Raw genomic sequence first — 26,367 nt, 5'->3', positions numbered from 1 at the left:
ATTTATAATTAAATAAAATTTTAATTTAAACTTAAAATAATTTAATCTTAATTTTTTACTAACGAATTAATATTAATTATTCTTATCCTTCCATAAAATAATCATTCTCTTATGATACACTATATATATATATATAATTAAAATATAAAATTTATAAATTTATTGATCATACAAGTCAACTAATTATTCACTTAATTGATCCTTTGGTCCAATATTTCAGTATCTGGATCAAGTGAGTTACCGACCCGACTCTAATTTTATGTTGTACATGAAATTTGGTTACCAAATGAGGTGGGCAATGTGAATGGGATCCAACATATGAGTTGGAGAAACACATGTGGAAGCGTGTGGACGGTGCATTGAATCTGGTTGGTATGGGACACTTCATTCATGCTGCATCTAACATGTGTTAGAAACTACAAACCCAAACATTGAAGGGCGACAAAGATTCACAACCACGTGGCTCCACATTCACCAAACCTATCAAATCAATGCCCCCCACAGGTAACTTCGCTTGACCAATTTAGTTTGTGTACTGTTGTTGGATTATAATAAAATGAAAAATAAATGTTTTTATATTTTCGGTTAAATTTTATTTTAATTCTTGTATCTTAAATTGATGAAATAGTCTTTTAATTTTTTTAAAATGTATGAATTTTTGTTCCTTTAATATATTATTTTGCAACCAACAAAGTTAGTAAAGAGTCAAAATTTATTTAGTTTTAAAAGTCATATTTAATTTCTTTTTGAGTCGAGAAACAATCGCATATCATGAACGAGAAGAATTCTTTATTTAATAAATTGACAAACACTCATATTCTTTTCATTTTGGACAAAATAAAAATAAATAAGGAGGAACAAAAATATATATTCTTAAAAATTAATTCTATTTAGAAATTATACTTGTATAACAACTTGTACAATAAATTTTATAATAAAGAGAAAGAAAATGAAAAAAGTGACAAAAAAATTAAAATGTAATAAATAATATGATAGAAAAATAGACACATAAAATAATATTATATAAATTATTATAAGAATTATTATACACATATCATATCTTAATTCACTTTAACATCATATTTTAAGTTTTATGAACCATAAAATCATTCTTGAGAGGGAAATTATTGTTAACAAAATTTCTTGAAAGAAAACTAAAATTTATTACTGACTTACTTTCAAAATAAAAATTCAGAGATAAATCATGTCCTTCAAACTCAATTTTAGTAAAAAAAAATCAATTTTATTTAAAATAATTTCAAAACGTGTGTGAAAATCTAAACAGATTCCATTGTCAATTAGAATCCTTCACTTTTTTTTCGTTTTTTCTGTTGGACAAATTTAGACCTCAAAAAATTGTAAGGTTAAGATTCATTCACACCCTTCAAAAATCTGACCCTCTATAGTTTCCTAGTTTACTTTTCCTTGCACCCAAAAGCCTCCTCCTCCTTCTCTTGTTCAACCTTCCCACAAACACTGCATGCGTCTTTGACCACAACTGCTTCTTCAATTTCCAATCTTTTTGGACACCCTCTATTGCTCTTCCTCCCTTGGTGTAGTTTGTGTAAAAGGGTATCTCTATTTATAGAGTTTCCATTGTCTCTGGAGGCAATTTTCGACCTTAGGTGTGTTTTGGAGAGTTTTTTTTTTTTTTTTTTTTTGTGTTGTTTAGTTGTTGAGGTTGGTTGGTTTGTGAGAGAGAGAATGGTGGGTGCTCTATCTGTTGTGGGATCATCAGTAATGGACTCTCACACTGGCCCTTGTTTGTGTGTGGATGCTCTCCCAACAACAACTAGTGTCAATCTCAAGAGTGGTGGAGATGTTGTTTTGTGCAAGAATTTGATGGGAAGGAAGCATAATTTGGTGAAGCATGGTGGTGGTGGTGGAACTACAATGAAGTTGAGCAGTTCATTTGTTGATCCTGGAAGAGAGTGGAGGCTCTTTGTTAGCAAAAGTTGCAAGAGGCAGCGCAAGGATAGGAGAGTGACCATTGTCAATGAGCTTGGAGGACAATATGAGGACACTTTTGAAGATGTTAAAACGGTAACATGCATGTTTAATATCTTGTGGTTGGAAAGTTGTGATTATAAAAAAAGAACAAGAAAAACACTCAGATCCGATGTTTAGTGCATGCCTGGATTAAAGTTTGTAAACTTAAAGTTTGAATGAATTTCTTTTTACAGTTTGCGAAAGTAATCCTTCTTTTTCTTTCATTTCAATGTTTCAAGAAAAAAATTGTGATGAAACTCAGTTTATAATCAGATTTAACTGAAAATCACACACAAGAGACTTTCTTTAGCTTTACTTTTTGAATGGACGTTAGAGGCCTCCCAACCGAAAACCAAACATAGCCTTAATAATACCTTTTTATTTATTTGGTTTTAGTTTTATTATTATAATAACTCAGTTTTCCCTTAGCATTGCTTTGTTTTACCCTTTTTAAGGAGTTTGTACTTCGTAACATATTCTAATTTTTGAGACATTTAAGCAGAGCTTTAGAAGATTGTATCATTATGGCAAAGATGTCATTTGTTAGATAATTGCAAGTCAGCTTGCAATAGGAGTCCTCGGAAGCTCTAAAGTTATTAACCCTCTACACAATTTTACTATGAGTTTCTTTCCTTTTCTTGCTTACATCAAATGGTATCATGCAAAATTATTTATATCATTATGAAATATGTTAAGAAGGAGCAACAGGCTCCTGAAATAGTAGTATAGATATATAATAGTACTAACAAAGATTTCAAATTGTATGTGAATTGAGAAATGTGACAGTATTCTTCCGTTTTTCTTCAATTTCAATTTTAACACGTACTAATGTGCTTAATTTTCTCAAAATGCTGCTTTGAAATTCTCTCCATTACAAACATGAGAGTTTCCTTTTAAGTATTCTCAGTAATGTTGACATTAGCTACTACAACAATTTCCTAGCTAGCTAGTCAATAAATGATCATTTGTAACAGAGCAAATATCAAATGAACAAATCATGCAAGTAGTACTAAAAATAATCATTACAAAACCAGCTTGCAGCATTCTTAAATAAGAGGAATATCATTTTCATACATTATGAGTCTTTTGTAAAAAATGAGAATATGGATTTTTTTTACATATCTGCAACTAATAATCACCAATCTGTCTGCTATAATTCAAATGCACTAAGTGTTGTAGGCAATCTAACTGATCTCATCTTTGGAAACAGCAAATGCTCAACTATTTCACATACAAGGCTGTGAGGACTGTTCTTCATCAGTTGTATGAGATGAATCCACCTAAATACACGTGGTTCTATAAGTAAGTGAAGTCTCTATTAAGTCTCAGGTGTATGGGTGCAATCTAACTGTTCTTCATCAGTTGTATGAGATGAATCCATGAATGTGGTGTTTTCTATTAAGTCTCAGGTTTAGAGTGCATTTGGTTTTGTTTTCATTTTTATTTAGTATGTTTTCACTTATTAATTATAATTAGTTAATTACCCAAAATCACCTTTTTTTTACAAGATGTTGTGAACCAAGTGGTGAAAACAATATTTTTTTCTTTATTTCCTTTGGAAATTCTTCAAAACATGAAATAGAATAAAACAATGTGAATTTTTTCAATTTAGTAAAAACATGTCAACTGAAAACAAAAACCAAACCAAATGCACCCTGAATATGTTATGCATATAACTTGAGTTCATTGAATATTTCTCTCTCTCTAAATTTGCCAGTAATTAGCTATTGTTGAGGAGATTCGAGCAATTTTAAATAGTTCAGTATGATGATTAAACTAGAATCTGGTGATTCAATATCTATCTCATCATTATTTAGATAATTGTTTGTTGTGTTTTTCTTTCTTGGCAGTTTTGTTGCATCAAACAAACCAGCAGATGGGAAACGTTTTATTCGATCCCTTGGGAAGGTAGTCTTTTGTTCCCTAGTTAGTTATTTCATTTGTTGAAAAATTTCAGTAAAGATATAAGGTATGTTATTGTGGCTTCTGTAAACAAATTACTACACTCAATTTCAAATGCGTTTTCTCTTTTATCCATTTATACATGGCACATCCATTGATCTTCAATCCATTTGTGTATATAAATTGGCCATATCACTAGTGATTGTGGGATTTTCAACAATTTAGGTTGCAAACATTGCTTTTATTATCTATTATTAACAGATGGAGGTTCAGAGTTGTTATTACAAGCTACTTCTGTTCATTTTTTGCTTATACCAAATTTTAAGAACTGTCAAACTGCCATACAATGTTTTTTCAACACACATACTGATTTGAACACGTTCATCCTTAATTATAAGCATGCTATGGTCTTTTCTCAATCTTCAATCATATAAATGCATGCCATAAATCATAATATGCTATTCAGTCTTGTTCTATCCCTCTCATGTCTCTGACTTTCATGTCTACATTTAATGCCTTTACACAATTACACTAGATTTTATTCACATAATTTTCAAGTCAATGATTTCATATATATCTCCTCTCTTCCAATTGATAGGAGCAACAAGAGCTTGCTGAAAGAGTGATGGTAACTCGACTTCACCTTTATGGTAAATGGGTCAAGGTAATAGAATTCAATAACCCTCTCTGACATCCTAAACATGTAAAATATTTTGTGAAGACTAAGAGTGATGTACTTAACTTTATAAACATTCTCCATCTCTATCATTTTGTGCAGAAATGTAACCATGCTGAGATATATCAAGAAATCTCTGATGAAAACTTGGAGTTAATGAGGGAACGGCTCATGGAGACAGTAATATGGCCCACAGATGACACAAACACAGAAAAGATTGGTTGATAATTCATCTCAAATTTTTACTTTGTCTTCCAACCTCTTCCTAGTCTAGGTATATTTTTTGTTTCAATATCAATCTGTTTTATTTCCAAAATTGTCATTTGTGTCATTTTCCTTTAATAGGATTCTCAGTTTTATGTTATGTAAATTATGTATATATATGTACCTTGTTAAATACACAATCATTATGTATCGCTAGTTTCAGATGAATTTTAGGCCAATTTTAACCTACTCATTTTTACCTATCTCACTACAAGCACCTCAAAAGAACATATTCTCTTCATCTCAATACCTTTATTTGGGTTCTTAATTGGATCCCACCCAAAAACCCATCTTTACATTTTGTAATACAATTTACCAAAGTTTAATTTTTCCAACAATTACATGTACTGTCCATTTAGTTTAATTTTTTTTAATGATAAAACGTTAGTTTGACCTGGAGTTTAGCATGGGTGCTTAATTTAAGAAATGAAAAGAGAATTTATTCTTTTGTATCGTGGGTCCAAAAACAGCACCTCATCTCAAATATTGTGTAAAAAATTGATGACAAAGATGATCTTATCTCTTCTAATCTAAAAGTGAGACTCACAAAAATTGATAATTTTTAACAAATTTTACTAATCACAATGAATATGTCAACATTAAGGAATGCTAACGACACTCCTCTTTCTAATAGTCTCCATTCTCTATGATTGGTTGAAATTTTTTAGAAAGAATGTTGTTAAAGAGAGAATATCTCTAACATTCGTGTTTTGCCATTCAAAAACTAAATATCATTTTAAAATTACATACCACGAAAAAAGAAGAAATATAACAAATTTCATGTTTCCCTATCGATTCAATTTCCCATATATGCCAATAAAATAGCCGTGGTTTGTATGTATAGTTGTATACCATTACCTTTTTAAATATTTATTTTCTGAAATGGATTTTTGGGGAGATATTGCAACCTCAAAATTAGTATGGCAATCAGAACTGGTCTTTTCGTTCAATATGTCCTAAAAAAAAGGATATTGATTTGCGCCAGCCAGGAAAACACTGCCACAGATTAATATAAGGTCCTAAAGTTGAATCCTACCCATACCCGCAGCGTCAATTGTGGACTAAATTTTTTAAGTTTCTCAGATGAAACTATCTCCGATCTTTTTTAATAAACACTCGATGCAAATTGAATTTGCTTTTTCCATGACATCCCAATCCAAACCAAGTAACCAACATCACCATAAACGGTGGCGTCAAACATTCTATCACTGATGGACCAAAAAAATATTTATATCATAGTAATTATTTGTAACATATGGAAAATGAGATAGTATCATTTTTATACTCCTTTGTAATTTATTTTCCCCTCTAAAAAAATGAGTTTATTTATTTATTTTCCAATTCAGTCCGTTTCAATGGATTGAGCACAAACTTCGATCATAAAAAGAAACTCAAGCAATCAAAAAAGAAAAAAGAACGAAAAGAAACTCAAAATACAACCCATTTTACGTTTTACATAGACAACAATTCCAGGAAGCTAAATTTGGGTATTAAGAGACTAAAGAGTCCTATCAATCTGCTATTAAAATAAAACACAGTCCTATCAGTATGTATGCTATTGGGACAACATCAATACGACGGAAGAAAATGATTAATGAACAAAAGTTGCTTATTCTGCCTTTTTTGGAAGTGGCTGAAATGAGGCTTCATTCTCAAAGTCAATGGTCAATTTGTTATCTAAATCTGTACATGTCATGTGCTTGCAGCTGAACAAAATATGCTCAACACAACATAATTGCGAAATATTTTTAAGCTTTTTGAGAAGTAAAAAAGTTCTAAGAGAGATTGGAAAGGGTGGGGTGGGGGCCCTGTTTTCTAAGTTCAAGAGCAGAATGCAAAAAGTAAAAAAAAAAAAAAAACTTACCATTCATGACTTGTCCCTGCACCCTCACCAAATATAGCCACTGCCTCCCTGATCACCATCATTGCCATGATCACCCCCCCATAAATATTTATGAACTTTTCTTTCTAAATTGAGAAAACGCTTTGAAAATAAGATTAAGCTTCCTTAATTGTTCTTATACAAAGTATTGGCATATAACATTCATGAGAAACATTGTCGAAACTAAGTGAGCTACAAGCTTTACTAACCGCAGATCAAGTAATTCATAAACTAGAATATAAAAAATGAAAACTACAAGGCATGCATCAATGCCAGAGTCAGAAACACAGACAATTCTGCTATTTGTCAATATAACCAAAATTAAATTGAAACTCAATTCTAAAATTGACGTTTACTACTCATATCTTACAACACTAAAGCCTGTAAATCTACTATGAGTCTATGATCATCTGATTTACATAAAGTAATACATATTGTACACGAGTAAGAAAAATGATATTTTGAGGGTAACCTGGCCAAGAGTGCTTTACAGAACCAAAAAGCTCTCACGCTGCTCTGACTGGTTAAAAGAAAGAGTAAACCCCTACATTGGTTCTCAAAAAGCTCTCTAAAGATTATTGTCACCGAAATAATCTATTCAAAAATCTAAAACAATCACCAAATTCGCCTTTTTTGTATCACCATTTGTCATGTGGTGACATTTTAGATCATTTGAGGGAATATATGGACAAAAATCTTTGGAGGGCTTATGAGGTCAAACTGGAATCGATGGAAGACAAACTTAGGAGTTTACTCAAAGATAAACTAAAGTAAATTGATACACCTGCAAAGGAAACAAAAAAAAAAAAACAGCAAATTGATACATTAGAACAGCAATACCATTTAGTCAGGAAACTTCAGGGGAAACATAGAATATAGGTAAACTAGTACCAGGTATGGCAAACAATGCTAGGTGAAAGGAAAAAAAAAGCATTAAAGAATATCTATTGAAACATACCATATTGAAAGCTGATGCAGAAGGCAGGAGACACATTGTATACAAAAAGAGTGAACACAAGAAAATAAATTCTATCAACATCCCTTATCTTGAGACTTTGTCTGTAGCCAAAGGACTTGGAACAGAAAACTTTATTGCATTTAACTATCACCAAAAGTAAGAATCTGCCCAAGTGCAAGTCTCGCACGAAGCTGCATCAATAGAAGAACATTTACAAACAAACTAACGGAACATAAAAGATTAAGGATAAAAATTAAAGGACCTTCACATCCATGCAAGAATCATTGACCATCTTCTTTATTCGAGAAACAATGCCAAAACTACGCAGATTTACAATCCGACCAAATGCACCAGGATTAGCTGGAAAAGTGAGGTTTACTACAACCCAAACTGCAGCTGTGCGTAAGCGACTGTCATGACTCTGCAAAAATTGCTCGAAGAAAGAGTGAGACACATTCTCATCTTGAGGGAAGAGTAGCTGCATTACTGCTTCCTTATGAAATTCATTGCCACTTGCAATATTGCTGAGAACATACATCCCCTGCATGGAAAATAAAACCAAAAGACATAATAAATAAACAACTCAGAATGATATTTGAAAAGTTTGGAAATCTATATCATCATTATTTACAAAAATAATTAATTCCAAGTTCCAACCTGTATCCCAATTTCAATCTTTGTAGATTTTTTTAATTGTCTTCCAACAGCATCTAGTATGATACCATCTTCAGCAAAAGCATGTTCAACTGAGTACACACATCCATCAACAAAATTGCGAACTAGGGCCAGAGCTTGTTCTTGAACAGAAGGTTCAGGATCTGCAGAGTATACACAATCAAGAGCAACTTATTTGGAAATAGGTATCAATAAAACAGAAAATCTGAAGTGTCAATAAATACCACAGATAAGGCTAGCCATTGAAGACGCTGTTAACTCCACGAAAATTCCTTCCTTGCATATCTTATCTGCAAGGAATACCATGTTCCTCAAGGCCCATACAGCATTTAACCTTAAAGACGAATCCATTGACTTCGTCAATTGCACAAGCTCTTTAATGCCCCCACACTCTATGAATGTTGATTTATGTGGCATAAAGTCAACCACTATATTGCTGATGGCACCAAGGGCTGCAACCTGGAAAATAAAACAGAAAAAGGTCTGCCTTCTAAACTTCAAGAAAATTTATGAGGCCACATCTGTTTAATTACAATAATCAATATAATATTTTCCCAACAAAAAAGTCTTAGGGAGAAGTGGTCATTGTGATTATGACTTGAGTCTAATTAACGCCAAGCTTCAAATTATGATTAATAATATGATAACATATACTATTGCCCTTGTGATATCCTCATATCATTCAATCGCAACATACAATATGGGTGAAATAACAGGTAAGCTTATAATAGTGATCAACAATAGGATAACATATTATCCCTTTGAGATAACCTCATTTAATGTGAGATAGAACAATTTCAGTGCTAAATCATTTGAATTTGTCCATCAATATGCAGTGCTTCTTGTAACAACCTTTTTTTATGTATGGGACAACATAAATGTTACAAATTTAGATCAATACAGAATAGCATCAGAATTATCATCACAATAGTATACACATAGTCACATAAATTTATGCAAGGAACAGATAATTCAATATCTTTTTTTTTCTCTGTACCCCTCAATTTCTAAAGTTTGGAAGCCCATCCTTTAGTGTGATAGCATGTTCCATTTCCAAACCTAGAAACTACTCAATTTAACATAATCAGAAAAGTAAAAATTATAGATACAATTGAAATACCTGGACAGAAGTAGAAAGATCAGAGAGAAGCTGAACCAGAGGACAAACAACCCTTTCATTCATAAAACGACCTGCACTCAAATTCTGAACAGAGTTTTATGAGAATTAAATTGTACATAGCAATAGTATAAAACACTTCAAGTGCCAGATGTCATCTCATGTTACAGACCTTGATTGAGCGAGAGACACTTCTTAAGCAAATGCAAGCTGCAGTGCGAACACTGGCATCCTCATGAGTTAAGGCATCAACTACTAGGTTTAAGACCTGTAACACAAAAGTGTATTAGAAGTTGAAAGTGGACTGGGGATCTGAAAACATAGTTTACTGGTGCAAGCCTTATTATAACTTTATCCATACATAGTTTATTGGTGCAAGCCTTATTATAACTTCATCCATTGTGAGATTGAGAAGAAACACCAGAATTGGCTCTGGTCATCTATCAGGAAGAAATACGGCTTAGCACTGATTCAAACATGTTCATAATTGGGAACATGGGGTGGTATAAAACATTATGTCAACAACAATAAATGTCCAAATTCATTAACACCTATAAATAATTAAAGTGAGCACCACAACACTTTGTCAACAGTCCATTTATAGGGGTGCAAAAATTTCAATCTTTATGCTAGACTTTGGGATATGGCTTTGTTGTTGTAGTTGTATGGCAGACTTTGGGATACAATATTACAATGTAACAATTAGTTATTGAGTTGCAACTTGTAAGGTAATCAATCAACTTAATGGTACATAAAATAAAAATGATATCCCTAATAATTGTTTCTGCTGAAATACTTTTACATCTGAAAATATCAGCAAAAGTAGATTTACATGTAAAATCCCATACACAGCCAGAGCAAATGTTGTTGCTAGTAAGAAAATAATATGATCTAAATAAATTAAAAAATTATCAGTTAAACTAATATTGTTTTAGAAAACAAATGCAATGCATAAAGACATGCAAGAAACTGCATGCAAACACACAGTTACCTAGACAAAACGAAAAAAATAGATATGTTTCTAACCTGTGCTACAATCTCATACTCCAAAGTGAAAAGATGCCACAAGAAAAGGAGAGCACAGAAAAAATATGGAAAAGGTTACTAGCAAACTTTCAGGATTCTTAATTTACATCCTGCCCCATTATCTATTACATTTCTCCAATCATACACCTGTTACCTACATCCTTGCATGCACCCTCACCTATGGTGTTATAAAAATGGTAAGAAGTTAAGAACCCACAACTCTAAACATAATGAATGACTATAAAAATGGCTGAGTGCAGCTTTTTCTTTATAACTTTCATGTCTCAATTTTGCAGCAAAGATAATCATGCATGTGTTCATAAAACAAAAACATGGACACAAGCAACAGACCTGCAATGAAAGAAAACTAGACCTGCAGCACTCCAATTTTGAGCAAAGATCAGCCAAGGCCAGAAATACCCCTTCAAGCCGTTTAGGTTGTACAGGATGCTTTTGCAAGAGACAGTTGAACTTATTAATAGCATTTGCCTCAAAAGCTAACTTCTGCAAATCTTCCTTCTCTGCAATTAAACTTGAGAAAGCAAAAGAAGCTTCATCTCCAACTTGACCAGAATCATCAAGGAGCTCAAGCAAAATGTATACCAATTTGGTTTTGATTCCAATATCTTGGAGATAGCATGTTGAAGAATTCTTCACAGAAATCAAGCACAAGCAGGCTAGTAACCTTGTTCGAGGATATCTGTCTTTAGTTAATTCAGCTACAGAATGTAAAGCTCTTCCACCATGAAGTTCCACAAATTCAGAGACGGCCGCTGGGTTGTCTCTAATAATTGCAGCTAAGGACTCTAGACTAGCATCTCGCTGACTTAGAGAACTGTCAAGAAGGCTAGTAAGTTTCTCTAAAACACCGGCATGGCATAATATAGTTTGTTCCCCAATTGTCTTGCAAGAATGAATAACAATGCCTGCACCTAGCCCAGTAAGATTTTCATTCTCACTTTCCAATAATGAAAGAAGAAATTGCATGGTTTCCTCTTGAAAAAAATCATACTTTGGAGCTAGTGTTGATTGATAAATCATTCGTAAAGAACGAGCAGCAGCATCCACAACCTGATAAAGAGAGAACAGGCAATTAAATAGCATTAAAAAGGAGAAAAATAATAAATAACGAACTAATGAAGTCAACATTTCTTATTTATATCTTTCCAACAAAGTACTGCCATAGTGCCATTACTCTACTGCTTCAGTTTTTGCTCCTTTTCCATTACCACGCCACATTTCCCTAATCCTAAGTCTCAATCACTGAGAAAGAAATGTAAAAATTCTTCTCAGTGGCATGACCACACGAGTAACTAGTATACCAAACACCAATAAACATTCTAACCACAGACAAGATAGAATACATCAATAACTCGTCACTAAACAAAAAACACTGAATAATTCAAAGACTACATCCTTCTTTACAATTCAGTAGGAGGAAAAATAAATAAATAAATACATAAAATTTTCCAACATTTATAGCAGTGAACAAGAACTGAGAAGCATAAATCATATTAACAAAACCATAATTAAACTCCAGAAAAGGTAATTGAATTCCAAAGAAGCACTTGGCAGAGCGATTAACTATTTTGAAACGAAACAAAAATCGTAACAGTTAGAGTTATAATTTTTAGTTTCATTGCATTACGACGAAGAAAACCTAACAAATCATGAATCAATAGCACCGATCACAGCATGAGTCAATTTTCCGATAAACCAAACATTAAAAAGTTATAAAAAAACGGTTGCAAACAATTGAACATTTGAATTCACCTTCTCGTCATGAGCGGAGAGGAGTCCGATCAAACGAGGAAAAGCTCCGGCGTCGAGGACGGCTCGGACGCCGTCGTCGACGCCGCAGGCGAAGCTGCCGAGCGCGGCGGCCGACTGGACAATGAGGTTGGGGTCGGAGTCGGCGAGTGCGGCGGCGACGGCGGGGACGGCGCCGAGCTTGATGTAGGAATGCTTCTTCGTTCGGTTTCCGATGATGTGGTTCTTCACCTCGCGGATGGCTTTGAATTTCACCGCGCAATCGGAGGAGGCGAGGCGGTCCAGGATTGGATCGGAGGATGCGGACGGTGTTGGCATGGCGGCGGAGGTTGTCGACGACGGCGATGACGGTGGCGGAAGCTCGTGCAAGGTGGAGGAGATGCTAACTTACGAAACGATGGAAGAGAGAAGAGAAACGAGCCAGAAAAGAAGAGCTTTTCTATTTTTTCTTTTATTTTCTAATTTTGTTTTTTTGTTATATAATTATATATTATTATTATTAGGTTAGTCCATAGTTTCACCAGTTTAAATTACTCCGTTAGGCCATAATGTTTCAAGGTTGTTATTTTTTTAGTTCTTATAGGAATTAAAAAAAATTAAAATATAAATTATATGAATTAAAAAAAAATTATTTTTAAAATTATAAATATTAAGAGAGAATTAAAATGTAAATTATAGAAATTAAAAAAATTATTTTCAAAATATAAGAATAAAAAGATGAGAATCGTGAAATTATATAGACCAAAAACTAATTTAATTTTATTATTACTTCATATATCAATATATGGTCAATTTCAAAGTGAGCTTTATTATTAGATGAAAATAACTAGGATATTTGTCCATTATATAATTCAAATTAATTGAAAGGAGAAATGGATCAAGCTGAGATTTAATATTTTACTTTTTTTATAAGTTTGATTAATAGTTTATCTCTAATATTAATTCACTTGTGGAGATGACATGATTATTTTTCTTAAGTTTTAAGAAGAAATTTATGCTATAAGATTTTTAATCTTGAATGTTCAAAGATTAATTTGTTACATCAAAATCTAGTTCGAATTGCATATGAAAATGATAATCCAGTTAATTTTATAGTCCTAATTGTAAACTCGTTTTTTAATTAATTATATGCACCTTGATATGATGCTTTGGTTTTTAAGTTGTCTAAGGAAGAACATTGGATTCCATGTTATAAGAGACATGTTCACCAAAATATGAAAACTTATTTCAAGTTTTGACATCTTTTAAACCTAGAATTGAATCTTTTTTTACTAAGATAAAATTATTTAGTTTCCCTTACTACAACTTTAGGGAAGCTTATCAAAGCCAATAGCAATACAAAAGATGTCTATAGGGATTGGTTCGTTGTTTTTTGTGTCAAAATTGATTTGACTAAACCTATTGGTAGAGTTCAGCTTAAAGATTTTTGGAATCATATAAAATATGAAGGTCTACACAGGATCTGTTCAATATATGGATGCTATGATCTTTTGTCTAGAGATTGTATGACAGAGATTAATGTCACAAACCATGATGGAAGCAACAATAGGTTCATGTAATGGAAGACCATAATCAAAGGAGACAATTACGAATGATACAAATAATAGTGCAACAAGAATTGACGAGCCTTTGCATGGAAAATGGCTCATTGTTAGACGCAAGAATCATAACATATCCAATAAATGCAAAGAAGGCAAGCTAACCAAAGCCAAATTAATTTAGGCTTTTATTAGGAGAGAGAAAGATGTTGGCTTTAATGCCAATGATTATAGTCATGTCATGCCTTGGATTTTTTAAGTATGTGCACCAATAATTCCTACTACCTCTAACACACAAAATCAACCTATATTTCTTGCAAAAAGAAATGCCCATGCAAGGAGTTTGATAACCCTAGCCTTGCAACTCGTAAAAAATGCAATTGCAAAGCCTAAGATTGGACATAAGCAACCTTTAGTTAGAAACACCTTCAACACCCCCACCTTTTGGACAACAACATGCCTTAATATTATCCCAATAACCCAAAGTTAATACACGTTCACCTTGATGATAATGACATGGAAGTTGTCCTTAACACACACAAACACCAGTAAAATGGTTCAAGCTTGGAACCTGCTCCAAATATTTCTTGCACTTGTTAATAGTCTTTCTCCTAGAATATTACTATGAATATGTTCCATGATTTTATCACTATCTCTTGGAATATTTAAGGGGCTATTGGTCATTCAACTAAAAGATTAAGAGTCATCATCCCTCCAATACATTAACACCGTAATATTATTCAGAAAAAGAATCATTATGGCTATATATAAAACGCTTCGAAAATCCACTCTTGATATTACGCAATGGCTTTGCTTCCAATCAAATCAAATGAAAGGGTGAAACACAAATTGCGAAAAAAGCATACTACGTCTATCACTTTGCGTTTACTTCAACATTTTCTTAATTGTTTAGTTTCTTTGCAATATGATATATCATTTCAGGTGCTTATGTTGCTTTTTCATTCCATCTGGTGGCCGAAACTTAAGAGTATAAAGTACATAACCCATGGTATTTTTTTAAAAGTTTTTTTTTAAAAATTTTAGTTCTCTGTTAATTTTTTATCAACGTTTTTCATCCCTTGAATTTATTTGTCTATTTTTATTGCTCAAAATTAGTCTTTATTTTGTCATTTTTAATTCCTGATTTTTATATATTTTGAACTAATTTTAAACAATAAAAAATAAATAAAAGACTAGAGATAGACAAATAAAATTTAAAAGACTAAAAATACTCACCGAAAATTAATAAAGGGCTTAAAAATTATCAAAAAATTAAGATACTAAAAATTTAATTAACCGTTTTTAAGACCACCGGTTTAAATTGTTTTTCATTCCATCCAATGACCGAAACATAAGAACATAAAACTGGCTAACTAACCCATGATATTTTTTTAAGACTACTGGTTTAAATACAATAATAATGACTAATTCGAGTCAAGATTAGATAAAGAGGACTGGCTTATAAAAATAAGATAGTCATTTAGTTTTAAAGTTAAAATATAATTTAGTTTTCAAAGTAACAAAACAAACTATTTTGGTCTTTGAACTTGCATTTATATACCCTTTGATAACAAGTTTGCCATAAATTATTTAATCTCTTAAAATTTAATTTATATATCCTTTGAACGTGCATTTATATAACCTTTGAAAACAACACAGGTAGTCACTCTTAAGTTAAAACCAAATTGTGTATGAACTCCTTATTGTTATCACGGTATAACTATAGACTACGTTCCACTTACTCCTCATTCACAAAGACCTGAAATTCCCATTTAAGTTATCAAACGAGAAGTGCATTCCCACACAAGCCGCAACAAAGTTTTGGGGCATGGTATACTGCAAAGGGGTACTAGCACAGGTTTTTACAAGCCTTAAAACTATCATTTAACTAATCTCAAGACATTGTCAAAGATAAGAGCCTTTCTTTCTATCAAAAGCAGTGGCCATAATTTAGATGCAATTCTTTAAATATTTTGCATATTACTTTTCAATCAAAATTAGAATTTCATCTCAATAATATGACTGCCTATAGTAAACCACGTCTAATAAATTACTGTTAAAGCTACTCTCTATTGATGATTGTGCATCCATGATACAACAAAAAAAAAAACGAGGGAGGAAATGCTCAGTAATAGCATAAATTGGGTACAGCTTGCCATGTTCATAGTATATAAGTTGCACAGTCGTGCACAGTTCAACCGCGGGAAAGTCCTGGGGATCAATATCAAACACAATTTGAAGTGCATTGACCAACCAGATCATGGAACAAATTGCTGCAACTTATAGAAAGACTAACCAGGAAATTACGAACTCTCTAACAGATGTTTGTAAATCTAAGAGACCATGGCATTGGTTTCATCTTCATCAGCTTCTCCTGTTTCATTGAACATGTACTGACTTTGGTACTCCATTAGGTACTGTGTTGATCTTTTGACATCCAAAAACAGATTGTAAACCCGATTTATATCATCCAACTCCACTGTCTTCCCCTTTCGCTTTTGGCATGCCAATGCAGCTGCTGTGATTAGATGAATAGCATATCTCAAAGATGTTTCTACACCTATTTTGGTTAACAAACACTTTGCACCTTCACTCATGTCTACGTCTTCCTCTTGGCATCTGATATCCAGAATCTTGCGAATTTCATCCTCTGTGTAAGGTTGGGTAGAGATGATGAGAAGTCGGTCAAGCAGATCAATGGGAATCCCATGTGGGGATTTGTAATTTGTTCCCCTGATAGTTGTGATGCCTCTGTTGGTAGCAACAACTAATATGGGAGCCATCTCATTCTCCAGAGCTCGATTAAGGAAAGAAAAGCACTCTATGTCAAGCATGTGCACCTCATCAATGAAAAGAACACCAGGCACAATCTCTGCCTTTCCTTCTTCTCTCCACTCTGCCACTTTGGTGTCAATTTGCTCTCTGACCTCAGCACGAATTTCACCCGTATCCCCTGTGAAAAGAGCCAGAAATCCCTGTGTTCTGAAATTAACATAACAGAATTAGATGATAGGAAGAACTAAAAATGCAACCTGTAAGGCAATTTATAAGGCTAATTAACAAGAGTATATATCCTTCTACAACAAAGGAGGTAAACAGCTAATAATGCCATACAGATAAGTTGGAAAACTTGATCAAAAGCTCCATATCTGTTCACAGCCAATTTCAACAAAGATAGAATCTCAATCAACTGAATAAATAGAACAGTGCACTAATATGCTGCAACAAGGACCATAATGATCCCCACACAAAAAAATTGATCATTGCCCCCAAGGACAAGTCTAAGTGCTAACTCCATTTCCACACCATGCACATCAGAAGCATCAATGCAAATCCCCATATTATTCTTGGGAAATTCAAATCCAACTCTAGTAGCATACTGAATGGGGAATCAGAAACACACAAAAGCTTTAGCATAGGCCTACCCACCAATTCAAGATTATAAGCACACAAATGTGTGTTAAGATTAACTAAGACCCTGTTTGGATAAACTTGTCCACAAGGGAAAAAAAAAGAAGGTAAAATGAATTGAACTTCCCATAAGCTAAAATCGATTTAAGCACTTCAGCTTTTGAACAAATTAAATGACAGAACTTCTATAAAAGTTTCGTGCATGACTTGATTTTAGCTTATGAGAGAAGTTTAATTCATTGCACATTCTTATTTTCTTTTATAAGTACTTATGGAGAAGTTTATCCAAAGACATAGTGTAATAACAAGTTCTATGAATTCCCCAGCTCCACGAAGTAGCCACTGCTTAGATTATAACTAAATACTCAAACTATAATCAAGGTTTTAAAAAACTGCAGCTGTAATTTCAGCCACAATGTCAAGATCTATGGGCTCTAAGCATCACGTAATTTCCAACAATGTCAAGTATAATGATGAAAGTCATGAAACCAATATCCTCAATTTAAATATTTGGATAAACTTCTCCACAAGTACTTCTAATAGGGGAAAAAAAAGAAAAAAGAAAATAAGCTTCTCAATAAACTTAACTTATGCATAGGCTATTTTTAGATGTTTTCTCACATTGGCTTCTTCAAAATCTGATTTTTAGCATAAATAAACATAAACTAAGCTTATTTCATTTTCTATTTTTGTTCTCTTATAAGTACTTATAGAGAAGTTTATCTACACAAACCCTATAACTAATGATACCAAGTTAACTGAACAGTCTGAAAAATACGAAATTCTGAGAAACCTAAAGAAACAAAAAAGAAAGCTTTCGCAACCTGCTATTAATAACATCAATCTCATGAAGCGTAACGCAATGCACGACCTCCTTCCTCTTCTGCAACTCCCCATCGGGACACTGCACGAACTTCACCTGCGGCCCCATAGCGTCAAAGTCCCTCGACCGCGAAAACGATCGTCCGAGCTTCGTAATCTTCCCGGACGCCTTATCAATCGCAATAACATCGCCGCTGCTCACCTTCTCCTTCCCCAGCGCTTCAATCATCTTCGCGCCGAGGTCGTAAACCGTCTCCATCTCGGTCGACTTCAGCGTCAGCTTCCCGGTCTTCGCGGCGGCGCCAGCCACCGCGGGACGGTCGATTTGAACCTCGACGACTTCGCCCTCGATGACCTCGGTTTCTTCCTTGATGCGGACGCCGATGGCCTTGCGGAAGGCCTGGGTGAGGGCTTCGGTTTTCGACATCTCAAGGGAAAAGATTTCGCTGGCGGCGATCATGGCGAAGGGGGTTTCGAGGCCGAGGGACTTGGCCATGCCCATGGCGATGGCGGTCTTGCCGGTGCCGGGCTGGCCGGCCAGGAGGACTGCACGGCCGGCGATTTTTCCGTCTTTTATCATCTGGAGGATCACGCCGGCGGCCTTGCGGGCGGCGGTTTGCCCAACCATGCCGTCCGAGACGGCGCGCGGCTCCAGGGAGGAGTCCAGGCCAAGGCCGCGGATGTGGGAGTGCGCGCCCACGCGCTCTATGCGGGTCAGATCGCGGCTCTCAGAGAGTTTTAGCTCCGCCATTGTAGAAACAACGAAGACGGTGCGAGGGAGAAAGAGGGTTTCGGAGTGTGCTTAGGGTTTTTAGGGTTTGGTCTTTGGAGTGTGCTTGTGCCACTGTTACGTTACTGGTTGGACATATATAAACGTAACCTTTTTTGTTTTTATAATAAGTGTTGTCATTGAAAAATAATTTGTAATTTATATTTCATCTGTCTCTAAAATATTATTTTGAAGTTTTTTTCTTTTTTGTAAGATTTTTTTCTAACTTTTTTTAATTTGTTATTTTTTTTACTGAAATACTCTTATTTATTTTAACTCATAAATAATAAATGTTATGAATTGATTCTTTCTCTGTCACAAGGATGAGAGAGTTTGGTTTTAAAAATTAAAATTCTATTACTATTACTCTTTTTTCATACATTAATTATCTAGATGAAAAGTAGTTAACAAAAAGAAGTGATATATTTAGTTTTAATAACTTTAAGGATAATTTTAACAAATATATTATAATTACAGATAAATTTAATATTATTACCAAAATTAATTTTTTAATTAGTATGAATTAGTGAATTAGTGCCTTATATTTTGGGACATTGAGAGTATAACTTAAAAGAGTAAATAGGTATAAAAAAAAGTAAAAATCAAATGCAAAGTTTAGGCTTTATTACATGTATAGATTATCCATAATTCACTTTAACTCAAGCATAAGTTTCACTTTAACTCAAGCATAAGTGCATAACCATTTTTTAATTAAAAAAGAAATTGGCACGCAGATTAACTTTATAATCACTAGACACTAGGTGAATAGCATTTGGTTTTATCGCAAAAAACACTATGCGAGTAACCTTGTTCCTTTAAACAATTTCATAAAAGCTAGGCCCAAACTTGACAAAAGGGACGATGTGTTGTTATATGTTCGAATGCTGCGAATCCTAGGCTGAAATTGTAAAATCTCCACATTTAGGACAAAGAAGGTTAATGTGTTATTTGTTTATGTAACTCGCTTATTTTGTTTATTTATTGGTAATGGTGATGATTACTAATAATGTCAAATTGGGAAGCTTCAAATTTCAGAGGGAAATTACCCATTCGTGTCTTCTCAAGGTCGTTGGCAGTTGCCACTTACAGTTGCTTCCTACAAGTCAAGGTTACTACTTGCAACTTTTCCTTCCATTCCTTTTCGTTGCTTTTACTCCATTAGACTCTCTCTCTCTACACACACACTTTCTGGGACACTCTCTATGTAATCAATAGTTTCAAGAGTGAACTGAATATAGCTTATACTACTACCCCATGTTTATCTTCATGTAAAATTAGCTGCTTTTTTATCTGGGTGGTAAGAAAAGGTTTGTCTTTTTTCCTTTTTTTAATTAATTTTGAAATATTATTATTTTATGATTGATTGTGATTTGTGAAGCTGTTATCGACTATTGGGTTCTGATCATGCACCTAGCGTAGTTAGTTCTGGAATTCCAATTGTGATTCATGTTTTTTTGTTAAGATGACTGAAATTAAAGCTTCTTTTGTGGGTGTATTTTGGTGAAGGGGAATGAGAAGAACTTGCTAAGCTTGGCAAAATTGGCTCTTTTTTGCTTTGAAATTGAGTGTGTGATGGAGTTTCCTTCCTTTGATCATTTGAATGTTTGGAGGGAATGTGCAAATGTGCGAGTTTGGATCCTTTTCTTACTCCTGCTGCTACTGAAGAGTGATGTGTGTTCTGGTTCTGACTACTTGGTTGGTCTCGGAAGCTATGACATTACTGGCCCTGCTGCTGATGTTAACATGATGGGGTATGCTAACACAGGACAGATTGCGTCCGGAATTCACTTCAGGCTGCGGGCTCGTGCTTTCATTGTTGCAGAGCCAAATGGTAACCGGGTAGTGTTTGTGAACCTTGATGCTTGCATGGCTTCACAGATTGTGAAGATCAAAGTAATTGAGAGGCTGAAAGCAAGGTACTAATAGTGACTAGTCTCAAGAGTTACTGTGATAAAGAAATTGTGGTATCTTGAGAAATTTTACTTTGGTTTCTGCTGGTAGTAAAATATTTTGATCTCAATAGCTGTGTGCTTGAAGTCATACTTGCATTCTGTTTGGCAGATATGGTGATCTATATACTGAAGAGAATGTAGCCATTAGTGGAATTCACACTCATGCTGGTCCTGGGGGTTATCTCCAATATGTTGTGTACATTGTAACTTCTCTTGGATTTGTGCACCAGTCCTTTGATGTCATTGTCGATGGCATTGAGAAATGCATTATCCAGGCCCATGAAAATCTCCGCCCAGGATCAATATTTGTCAATAAGGGTAAGGGAAAAAAATTGCATACTTTTCTTCTTTCCTCCCTAGGCTCTTATACACAGGTACAATACAAGCATGCAATCCAACATCCATAACTTTCATGTCAATTTATTTTACTGATGGTAGTTTTGCATACTGTTGAATCATGTCAGAAAAGATTTAGAATTACAGGAATCAATTTTAGTATTACATTTTGTGTAGTATTTTTTAAAGTTCGAAGACCAAAGGAACAGTGCTACTGTTATACTGTCAAGTTATTCTTTCAAGACCTCTTCATAACTTTCAATTTGAATTCTTATGTACGAACTTTAGTTAGTGTTTATTGCTACTAAGTGCCATGTATGTCTGGCACTGGCTTGGTTGATGAAATATCAAACTTGGAAATATATGTGCTAAGAAAGAGGAAAAAATAAAAACCACAGCAGGTATGGAGTAGCACCATAAAAAGTTCATTTATTTTTTCTCTAGTGTAGTTATTGGTTCAAGTTCGATACTAGATCTCTATTGCTGTACTGGTTTTGTTTTTCACGGGATAAAATTATGATCTTTTCCTTCCCTTTAGGTGAAATTGGATGGTAATAACTTATGACTCATTGGAAGGTTATCTTTAACATGCAGGAGAACTCTTAGATGCTGGTGTAAGTCGCAGTCCCAGTGCTTATCTCAATAATCCTGCTGGAGAGAGAAGAAAATATAAGTATAATGTTGATACAGATATGACTCTTTTAAAATTTGTTGACGATGAATGGGGACCTGTTGGAAGCTTCAATTGGTTCCCTACTCATGGAACTTCAATGAGTCGTACAAACTCATTAATTAGTGGGGATAATAAAGGTGCTGCTGCACGATTTATGGAAGACTGGTTTGAGCAAAAAGATTATGGAAGAACAGATTCTGTAGTATTTGAAGATGATGCCTTGCCCAGAAGAATGCCAAATATAATTCCTAGCCATCATGATAATCGTATGTTACTTATGCTTTGTTTTTGGATGCAATGCATCCATTGACGAAATTACTAGCTTCTTTTCCAACACAGATTTAAGAAACAAGATAAGTATCCCAATTAAATAGCATGAATATTTGTATTTCTACATGCCAGGTGAATTCATCATTTGGAATACTATCACTTTTTGAAACCCTTGATGTTGATGGTGATTCAGTACAAATTGTGTCCTCAAATGGTTTTGTAGATGAACCAGTCATGAATGATATGACATATGACTTTTTAGATATTACATCTGTTTGACTGTTTCATACTTTGGTTGAAGAACCAAAGAATATTTTACTATGTAAGCAACCAAGTCTTTTTCATTTCTGTTTGCTTGACTGATCAAGGCTTTTATTCAGATTGTATCTGGTAGTTGGGAAGTAACAAGTAGTTAATGCTTGATCATATGCATATACTGACAAGTGACAAGCATTTGTCTGTATGTCTTGAATTATAGCTCAAATAAAGTAATTGCAATATTGTAGTCTTGACACTTACATTCATCTAATTCTTGGCTACATTTAGTATGTCTACATGTTTTTACCTGCTAATTCTTGTTGTGCTTTGGTAATATGGGGTATCACATCATATTGTTATGCAAATTTAAGGTAGATCCTTTGCATTAATGTTACAAGTCTTTTCAGCTTGAAAGTCCTATGGCTGACTGAGCAATCTATTGGATGAATGATGCCTTACTTTGTATAATTGATGTTATGTAACTAGGTCAGTAGTAGGGATATATCTGAAAATAGAAAATGAATTATATGCTCATTTAAAATTCATTGGTGCAGACCGTGAATTACTGGAACTGGCTACCTCCTTCCAGTCTCCTCCTGGTAGACCAGTAACTAAAACTTCAAGTGTTGCTAAACGTGTGAGAAGTGCTCATAGGAAGGTTGGCAAGCGTCGATTTGTATCTGCATTTTGTCAATCAAACTGTGGAGATGTTAGTCCGAATGTGCTTGGAGCATTTTGCATAGACACTGGATTACCTTGTGACTTCAATCATAGTACATGTGGAGGGAAGAATGAATTATGCTATAGCCGAGGACCTGGGTAATTATTCATTGATACTCTTGTTGTCATAAGTGTATGGAAATGCCATCTAAGCCTTTAGAATTACTAAATTGCATCCCATAACTTGTGTGGCAGCTACCCAGATGAATTTGAAAGTACCCGCATTATAGGAGAAAGACAATTTAGAAAAGCAGTGGATCTTTTCAATGCTGCAGATGAAGAGATTGAAGGGGATGTTGATTTTCGACATGCATATATAGATTTTTCCCAACTTGAGGTAACTATTTCTGATCAAGGATATTCAGAGGTTGTAAAGACATGCCCTGCTGCAATGGGGTTTGCATTTGCGGCTGGAACAACAGATGGACCAGGAGCTTTTGATTTTCAGCAAGGGGATGATAAGGTAATCATTGTTTTATACCTTATGCTTTCCCATTATCCTAGACTTGTAGTCTTAAATATTAGTCATGGTGTATGCTTATTATTTGTTCTCATACACATCAGGGCAATCCTTTCTGGAAGCTGGTCCGTGACATGCTTAAGACTCCAAGCAGGGAACAAATAGATTGTCAGCACCCGAAGCCCATTTTGCTAGATACTGGTGAAATGAAGAAACCATATGATTGGGCTGTAGGTTACTCGCACATCCTGAATATAATGATTTTGTAGTCCCTTCGTTCAGTTCAATTATCGTTTTTATGTTGATCGAATAGGGACTCTATTTAGCTCTCTACAGATATACCACTGTCACATCTTGGTCTTATCTTTTATTTTGGGATAGACTTCTTTTGGAAAGCCACCTTAGTTGCAATCACTCCCAAGTTGATTGCCTTGGGCTTGAGGGGGAGTGTTGGAAAGCTGCTTTGATTGCAATCACCCCGAGTCTGCCTTAATTGCAATCTCTTTGGGGTCTGCCTTAATTACAGCCGCAAGGGTGGCATTTATTTCCCAATCATGTCCTTTGTTAACAGAAGTTCTATAGAAAAGTTTTACTGTATCACTTCCGGGATGCAGATCTAGTATTGTGTGCTAATAAAAAGATAACCATTACTGGTATAAACCTTTCTTATTCATGTTAGTTTTGCAGCCTTCAATACTTCCAATTCAGATCCTCCGAATTGGGCAGCTTATCATTCTTAGTGTACCAGGAGGTACCATCTTGTCTCCTGCTCTCTAATTTGGCTGTAATATGTTATTGCTGGAATCTCTACCTTCACATCCTCAACTGTTGTTTCAATTATGACAGAAACTGTTATAATTGTTTGTAATTGTTTTCATTCTGACAGAATTCACAACAATGGCTGGGAGGCGTCTTCGTGATGCAGTGAAGATGGTGCTAACTAGTGAAGAAGATTTTGAATTTGATGACATTCACATTGTTATAGCAGGGTTAACTAATACTTATTCACAGTACATCACTACATATGAAGAGTACCAGGTGCAAAGATATGAGGTCAGTTGTTAGCGACATGAAATCGCAGCAAACATTTCACATCTCTTAGATTGCCATAGCGAGAACAAATGCAACATTGGCGAAATTTTTTTTTTAGTGATCCAAATTCTTAATCAAATCATATCACTTTTTATTGACAAGAGTGATAGAAACAGACAGTCAGAAACTTTTCTGGCATGTTTGAAAATTTGTTCATGCTTCTATCATAGATAGACCAATCATCATGCACACTTGTGTGCATATGTGCCAACATGCACCTGCATATGGAGAATATTACAGTAACAATATCATTTTTTCTGTATCGATTCCATATAGCTTTCTGACTTTTTCCTTGTTTTTAGGGTGCTTCTACGCTATATGGCCCACACACACTCAGTGCATACATTCAGGAGTTTAAGAAACTTGCAGAGGCTCTAATCTATGGTGAACCTGTAGAACCTGGTCCTCTACCTCCTGATCTCCTGGAGAAGCAAATAAGCTTACTTCCACCTGTTGTGCTGGATGCAACCCCCCTTGGTGTGAATTTCGGGGATGTTTGTGCCGATGTACCACGGAACTCCACCTTCAAGAGTGGTGACATGGTGACAGCTTCGTTCTGGTCCGCGTGCCCTCGCAATGACCTGATGACTGAAGGCACCTTTGCACTGGTCGAATTTCTCCAAGAAAAGGATGCTTGGATTCCTGCTTATGATGATGATGATTTCTGTCTGCGCTATAAGTGGTCAAGGCCTTCCAAACTCAGTTCTAGGAGTAAAGGAACCTTGGAATGGACGATACCGCAGGGTGTGACTCCTGGTGTGTACAGATTAAGTCACTTTGGTGCTGCAAAGGGCTTATTTGGATCAATTCATCACTTTACAGGTTCATCCACTGCGTTTGTAGTAGCCTAAAGGGAGGCATGTTGTTGCAGGTTGCTGCCGTTACTATATTTGTGATTTCTTGTGCTGAACTTTAGTAGAATCCTTTCAATATCTAAGAATGATTCCCTAATATTTGTTTTTTTCCTTCCCTTTTGGTATTAGTTTTAAGAACAATAAACCACAGTAGTTAATTTAGTCTAGATGTGGCTAAACTTACTCTTTAAAAAATGTTGCTACTAGTTTCAATTGTTCATAATTGGAAAACTGTAATGTTTCTACATTTTAAAATATATTTAGGGTTAAATATGATTTTGATCCTCCAAATATTGATTGATATTGATTTTAGTTCTCCAAAAATAATACTATCAATATTGATTGATATTGGTTTTAGTTCTCTCAAAATAATTTTATTGTATTTGGCCTCTTGAATTTTCAAAATTTCCCTTTTAATTCTCTTTTAACTCAGTTAATATTTTCTATTAAATGTAAATTATCTCCACCTATTACAGACAATGTACCCGTTAATGTTTGTTCCCGGAATCAGGTTCCACCTACAATATAGGTAATATACGAGTTTAATTGTATGTACTTGTTAAGGAATAATAGAACTGTAATATGGTTTTTTCTATTCTTCTAATGGCGCATTACATACTACTGCCTTGATGTTAGAACAACTACCGTTGCAAACTTTTAATTGAAAAATCAACGGAATTAAGTAAAGGACTTCAAAGAGAAATTTTCAAAATTTTAGGACAAAATGTAATGAAATTATTTTTACTGTAAATTATCTATAACTCATTTTTTTATGTTTTTTTATCTATAAGAATTAAATAAAATATTAGGAGATTTAGAATAACTTGAGCTTTCAAGTGAAATTAGTTAACATATAAAAAAATTAACTCTCTTCCTTTAATAAAATTAGTTAACATCATTTAATGTTGATTGTCTCAATAAAAAAATTAAATTATTTCCTAAAATACACTCTC

At 34.3% G+C, this 26,367-nt stretch overlaps 4 protein-coding genes across 6 annotated transcripts; 2 read left to right on the top strand and 2 right to left on the bottom strand.

Moving 5' to 3' along the window:
- The first annotated feature begins 1,399 nt into the window (after positions 1-1,399).
- LOC114423580 (chaperonin-like RbcX protein 2, chloroplastic) lies at positions 1,400-5,039 on the top strand. The gene is made up of 5 exons (XM_028390397.1): positions 1,400-2,043; positions 3,200-3,291; positions 3,840-3,897; positions 4,490-4,555; positions 4,670-5,039. Exons 1-5 carry the CDS (start codon positions 1,705-1,707, stop codon positions 4,790-4,792), a joined length of 678 nt encoding a protein of 225 aa, XP_028246198.1. The 5' UTR covers positions 1,400-1,704; the 3' UTR covers positions 4,793-5,039.
- Positions 5,040-6,928: 1,889 nt separating this feature from the next.
- On the bottom strand, positions 6,929-12,718 carry LOC114423579 (armadillo repeat-containing protein 8-like). The gene is made up of 9 exons (XM_028390396.1): positions 12,263-12,718; positions 10,841-11,560; positions 9,636-9,731; positions 9,467-9,550; positions 8,571-8,805; positions 8,329-8,489; positions 7,934-8,212; positions 7,672-7,862; positions 6,929-7,497 (listed from the first exon to the last, which is right to left on the bottom strand). The coding sequence occupies exons 1-8, from the start codon at positions 12,575-12,577 to the stop codon at positions 7,812-7,814; spliced, it is 1,941 nt and encodes a 646-aa protein (XP_028246197.1). The 5' UTR covers positions 12,578-12,718; the 3' UTR covers positions 6,929-7,497; positions 7,672-7,811.
- Positions 12,719-15,781: 3,063 nt separating this feature from the next.
- On the bottom strand, positions 15,782-18,888 carry LOC114423578 (ruvB-like 2). Its single transcript, XM_028390395.1, has 2 exons — positions 18,033-18,888; positions 15,782-16,779 (listed from the first exon to the last, which is right to left on the bottom strand). The coding sequence occupies exons 1-2, from the start codon at positions 18,779-18,781 to the stop codon at positions 16,131-16,133; spliced, it is 1,398 nt and encodes a 465-aa protein (XP_028246196.1). The 5' UTR covers positions 18,782-18,888; the 3' UTR covers positions 15,782-16,130.
- Positions 18,889-19,603: 715 nt separating this feature from the next.
- On the top strand, positions 19,604-25,685 carry LOC114423577 (neutral ceramidase 1-like). Of its 3 annotated transcripts, XM_028390394.1 has the most exons (11): positions 19,604-19,734; positions 19,835-19,907; positions 20,306-20,715; positions 20,861-21,069; positions 21,682-22,026; positions 22,843-23,107; positions 23,204-23,471; positions 23,573-23,698; positions 24,156-24,219; positions 24,355-24,521; positions 24,863-25,685. In XM_028390394.1, the coding sequence occupies exons 3-11, from the start codon at positions 20,372-20,374 to the stop codon at positions 25,409-25,411; spliced, it is 2,337 nt and encodes a 778-aa protein (XP_028246195.1). In that variant the 5' UTR covers positions 19,604-19,734; positions 19,835-19,907; positions 20,306-20,371; the 3' UTR covers positions 25,412-25,685. The 3 variants fall into 3 exon arrangements, with proteins under 3 accessions (XP_028246195.1, XP_028246193.1, XP_028246194.1); XM_028390392.1 differs by having other exon boundaries at positions 19,616-19,907; XM_028390393.1 differs by lacking the exons at positions 19,604-19,734; positions 19,835-19,907 and adding an exon at positions 19,932-20,106.
- The last annotated feature ends 682 nt before the right edge of the window (positions 25,686-26,367 follow it).

Source organism: Glycine soja, chromosome 8 (assembly GCF_004193775.1).
Source record: "Glycine soja cultivar W05 chromosome 8, ASM419377v2, whole genome shotgun sequence".
Classification (NCBI taxonomy): domain Eukaryota; kingdom Viridiplantae; phylum Streptophyta; class Magnoliopsida; order Fabales; family Fabaceae; genus Glycine; species Glycine soja.
Note: the sequence above shows the minus strand (reverse complement) of the source record. Positions and strands in the feature narration are given on the sequence as shown.

Coding starts and splice junctions, on each gene's coding strand:
- LOC114423577 (XM_028390392.1), top strand. CDS start 19,806: ATGTCAAATTGGGAAGCTTCAAATTTCAGAGGGAAATTACCCATTCGT. Junction 22,027..22,842: donor TCCTAGCCATCATGATAATC/GTATGTTACTTA, acceptor TCATTGGTGCAG/ACCGTGAATTACTGGAACTG. Junction 24,522..24,862: donor ACCAGGTGCAAAGATATGAG/GTCAGTTGTTAG, acceptor CCTTGTTTTTAG/GGTGCTTCTACGCTATATGG.
- LOC114423578 (XM_028390395.1), bottom strand. CDS start 18,781: ATGGCGGAGCTAAAACTCTCTGAGAGCCGCGATCTGACCCGCATAGAG. Junction 16,780..18,032: donor ATTGATGTTATTAATAGCAG/GTTGCGAAAGCT, acceptor TGTTAATTTCAG/AACACAGGGATTTCTGGCTC.
- LOC114423579 (XM_028390396.1), bottom strand. CDS start 12,577: ATGCCAACACCGTCCGCATCCTCCGATCCAATCCTGGACCGCCTCGCC. Junction 8,490..8,570: donor AATGGCTAGCCTTATCTGTG/GTATTTATTGAC, acceptor TATACTCTGCAG/ATCCTGAACCTTCTGTTCAA. Junction 8,213..8,328: donor AGATTGAAATTGGGATACAG/GTTGGAACTTGG, acceptor TTTTCCATGCAG/GGGATGTATGTTCTCAGCAA.
- LOC114423580 (XM_028390397.1), top strand. CDS start 1,705: ATGGTGGGTGCTCTATCTGTTGTGGGATCATCAGTAATGGACTCTCAC. Junction 2,044..3,199: donor CTTTTGAAGATGTTAAAACG/GTAACATGCATG, acceptor CTTTGGAAACAG/CAAATGCTCAACTATTTCAC. Junction 3,898..4,489: donor TTATTCGATCCCTTGGGAAG/GTAGTCTTTTGT, acceptor TCCAATTGATAG/GAGCAACAAGAGCTTGCTGA.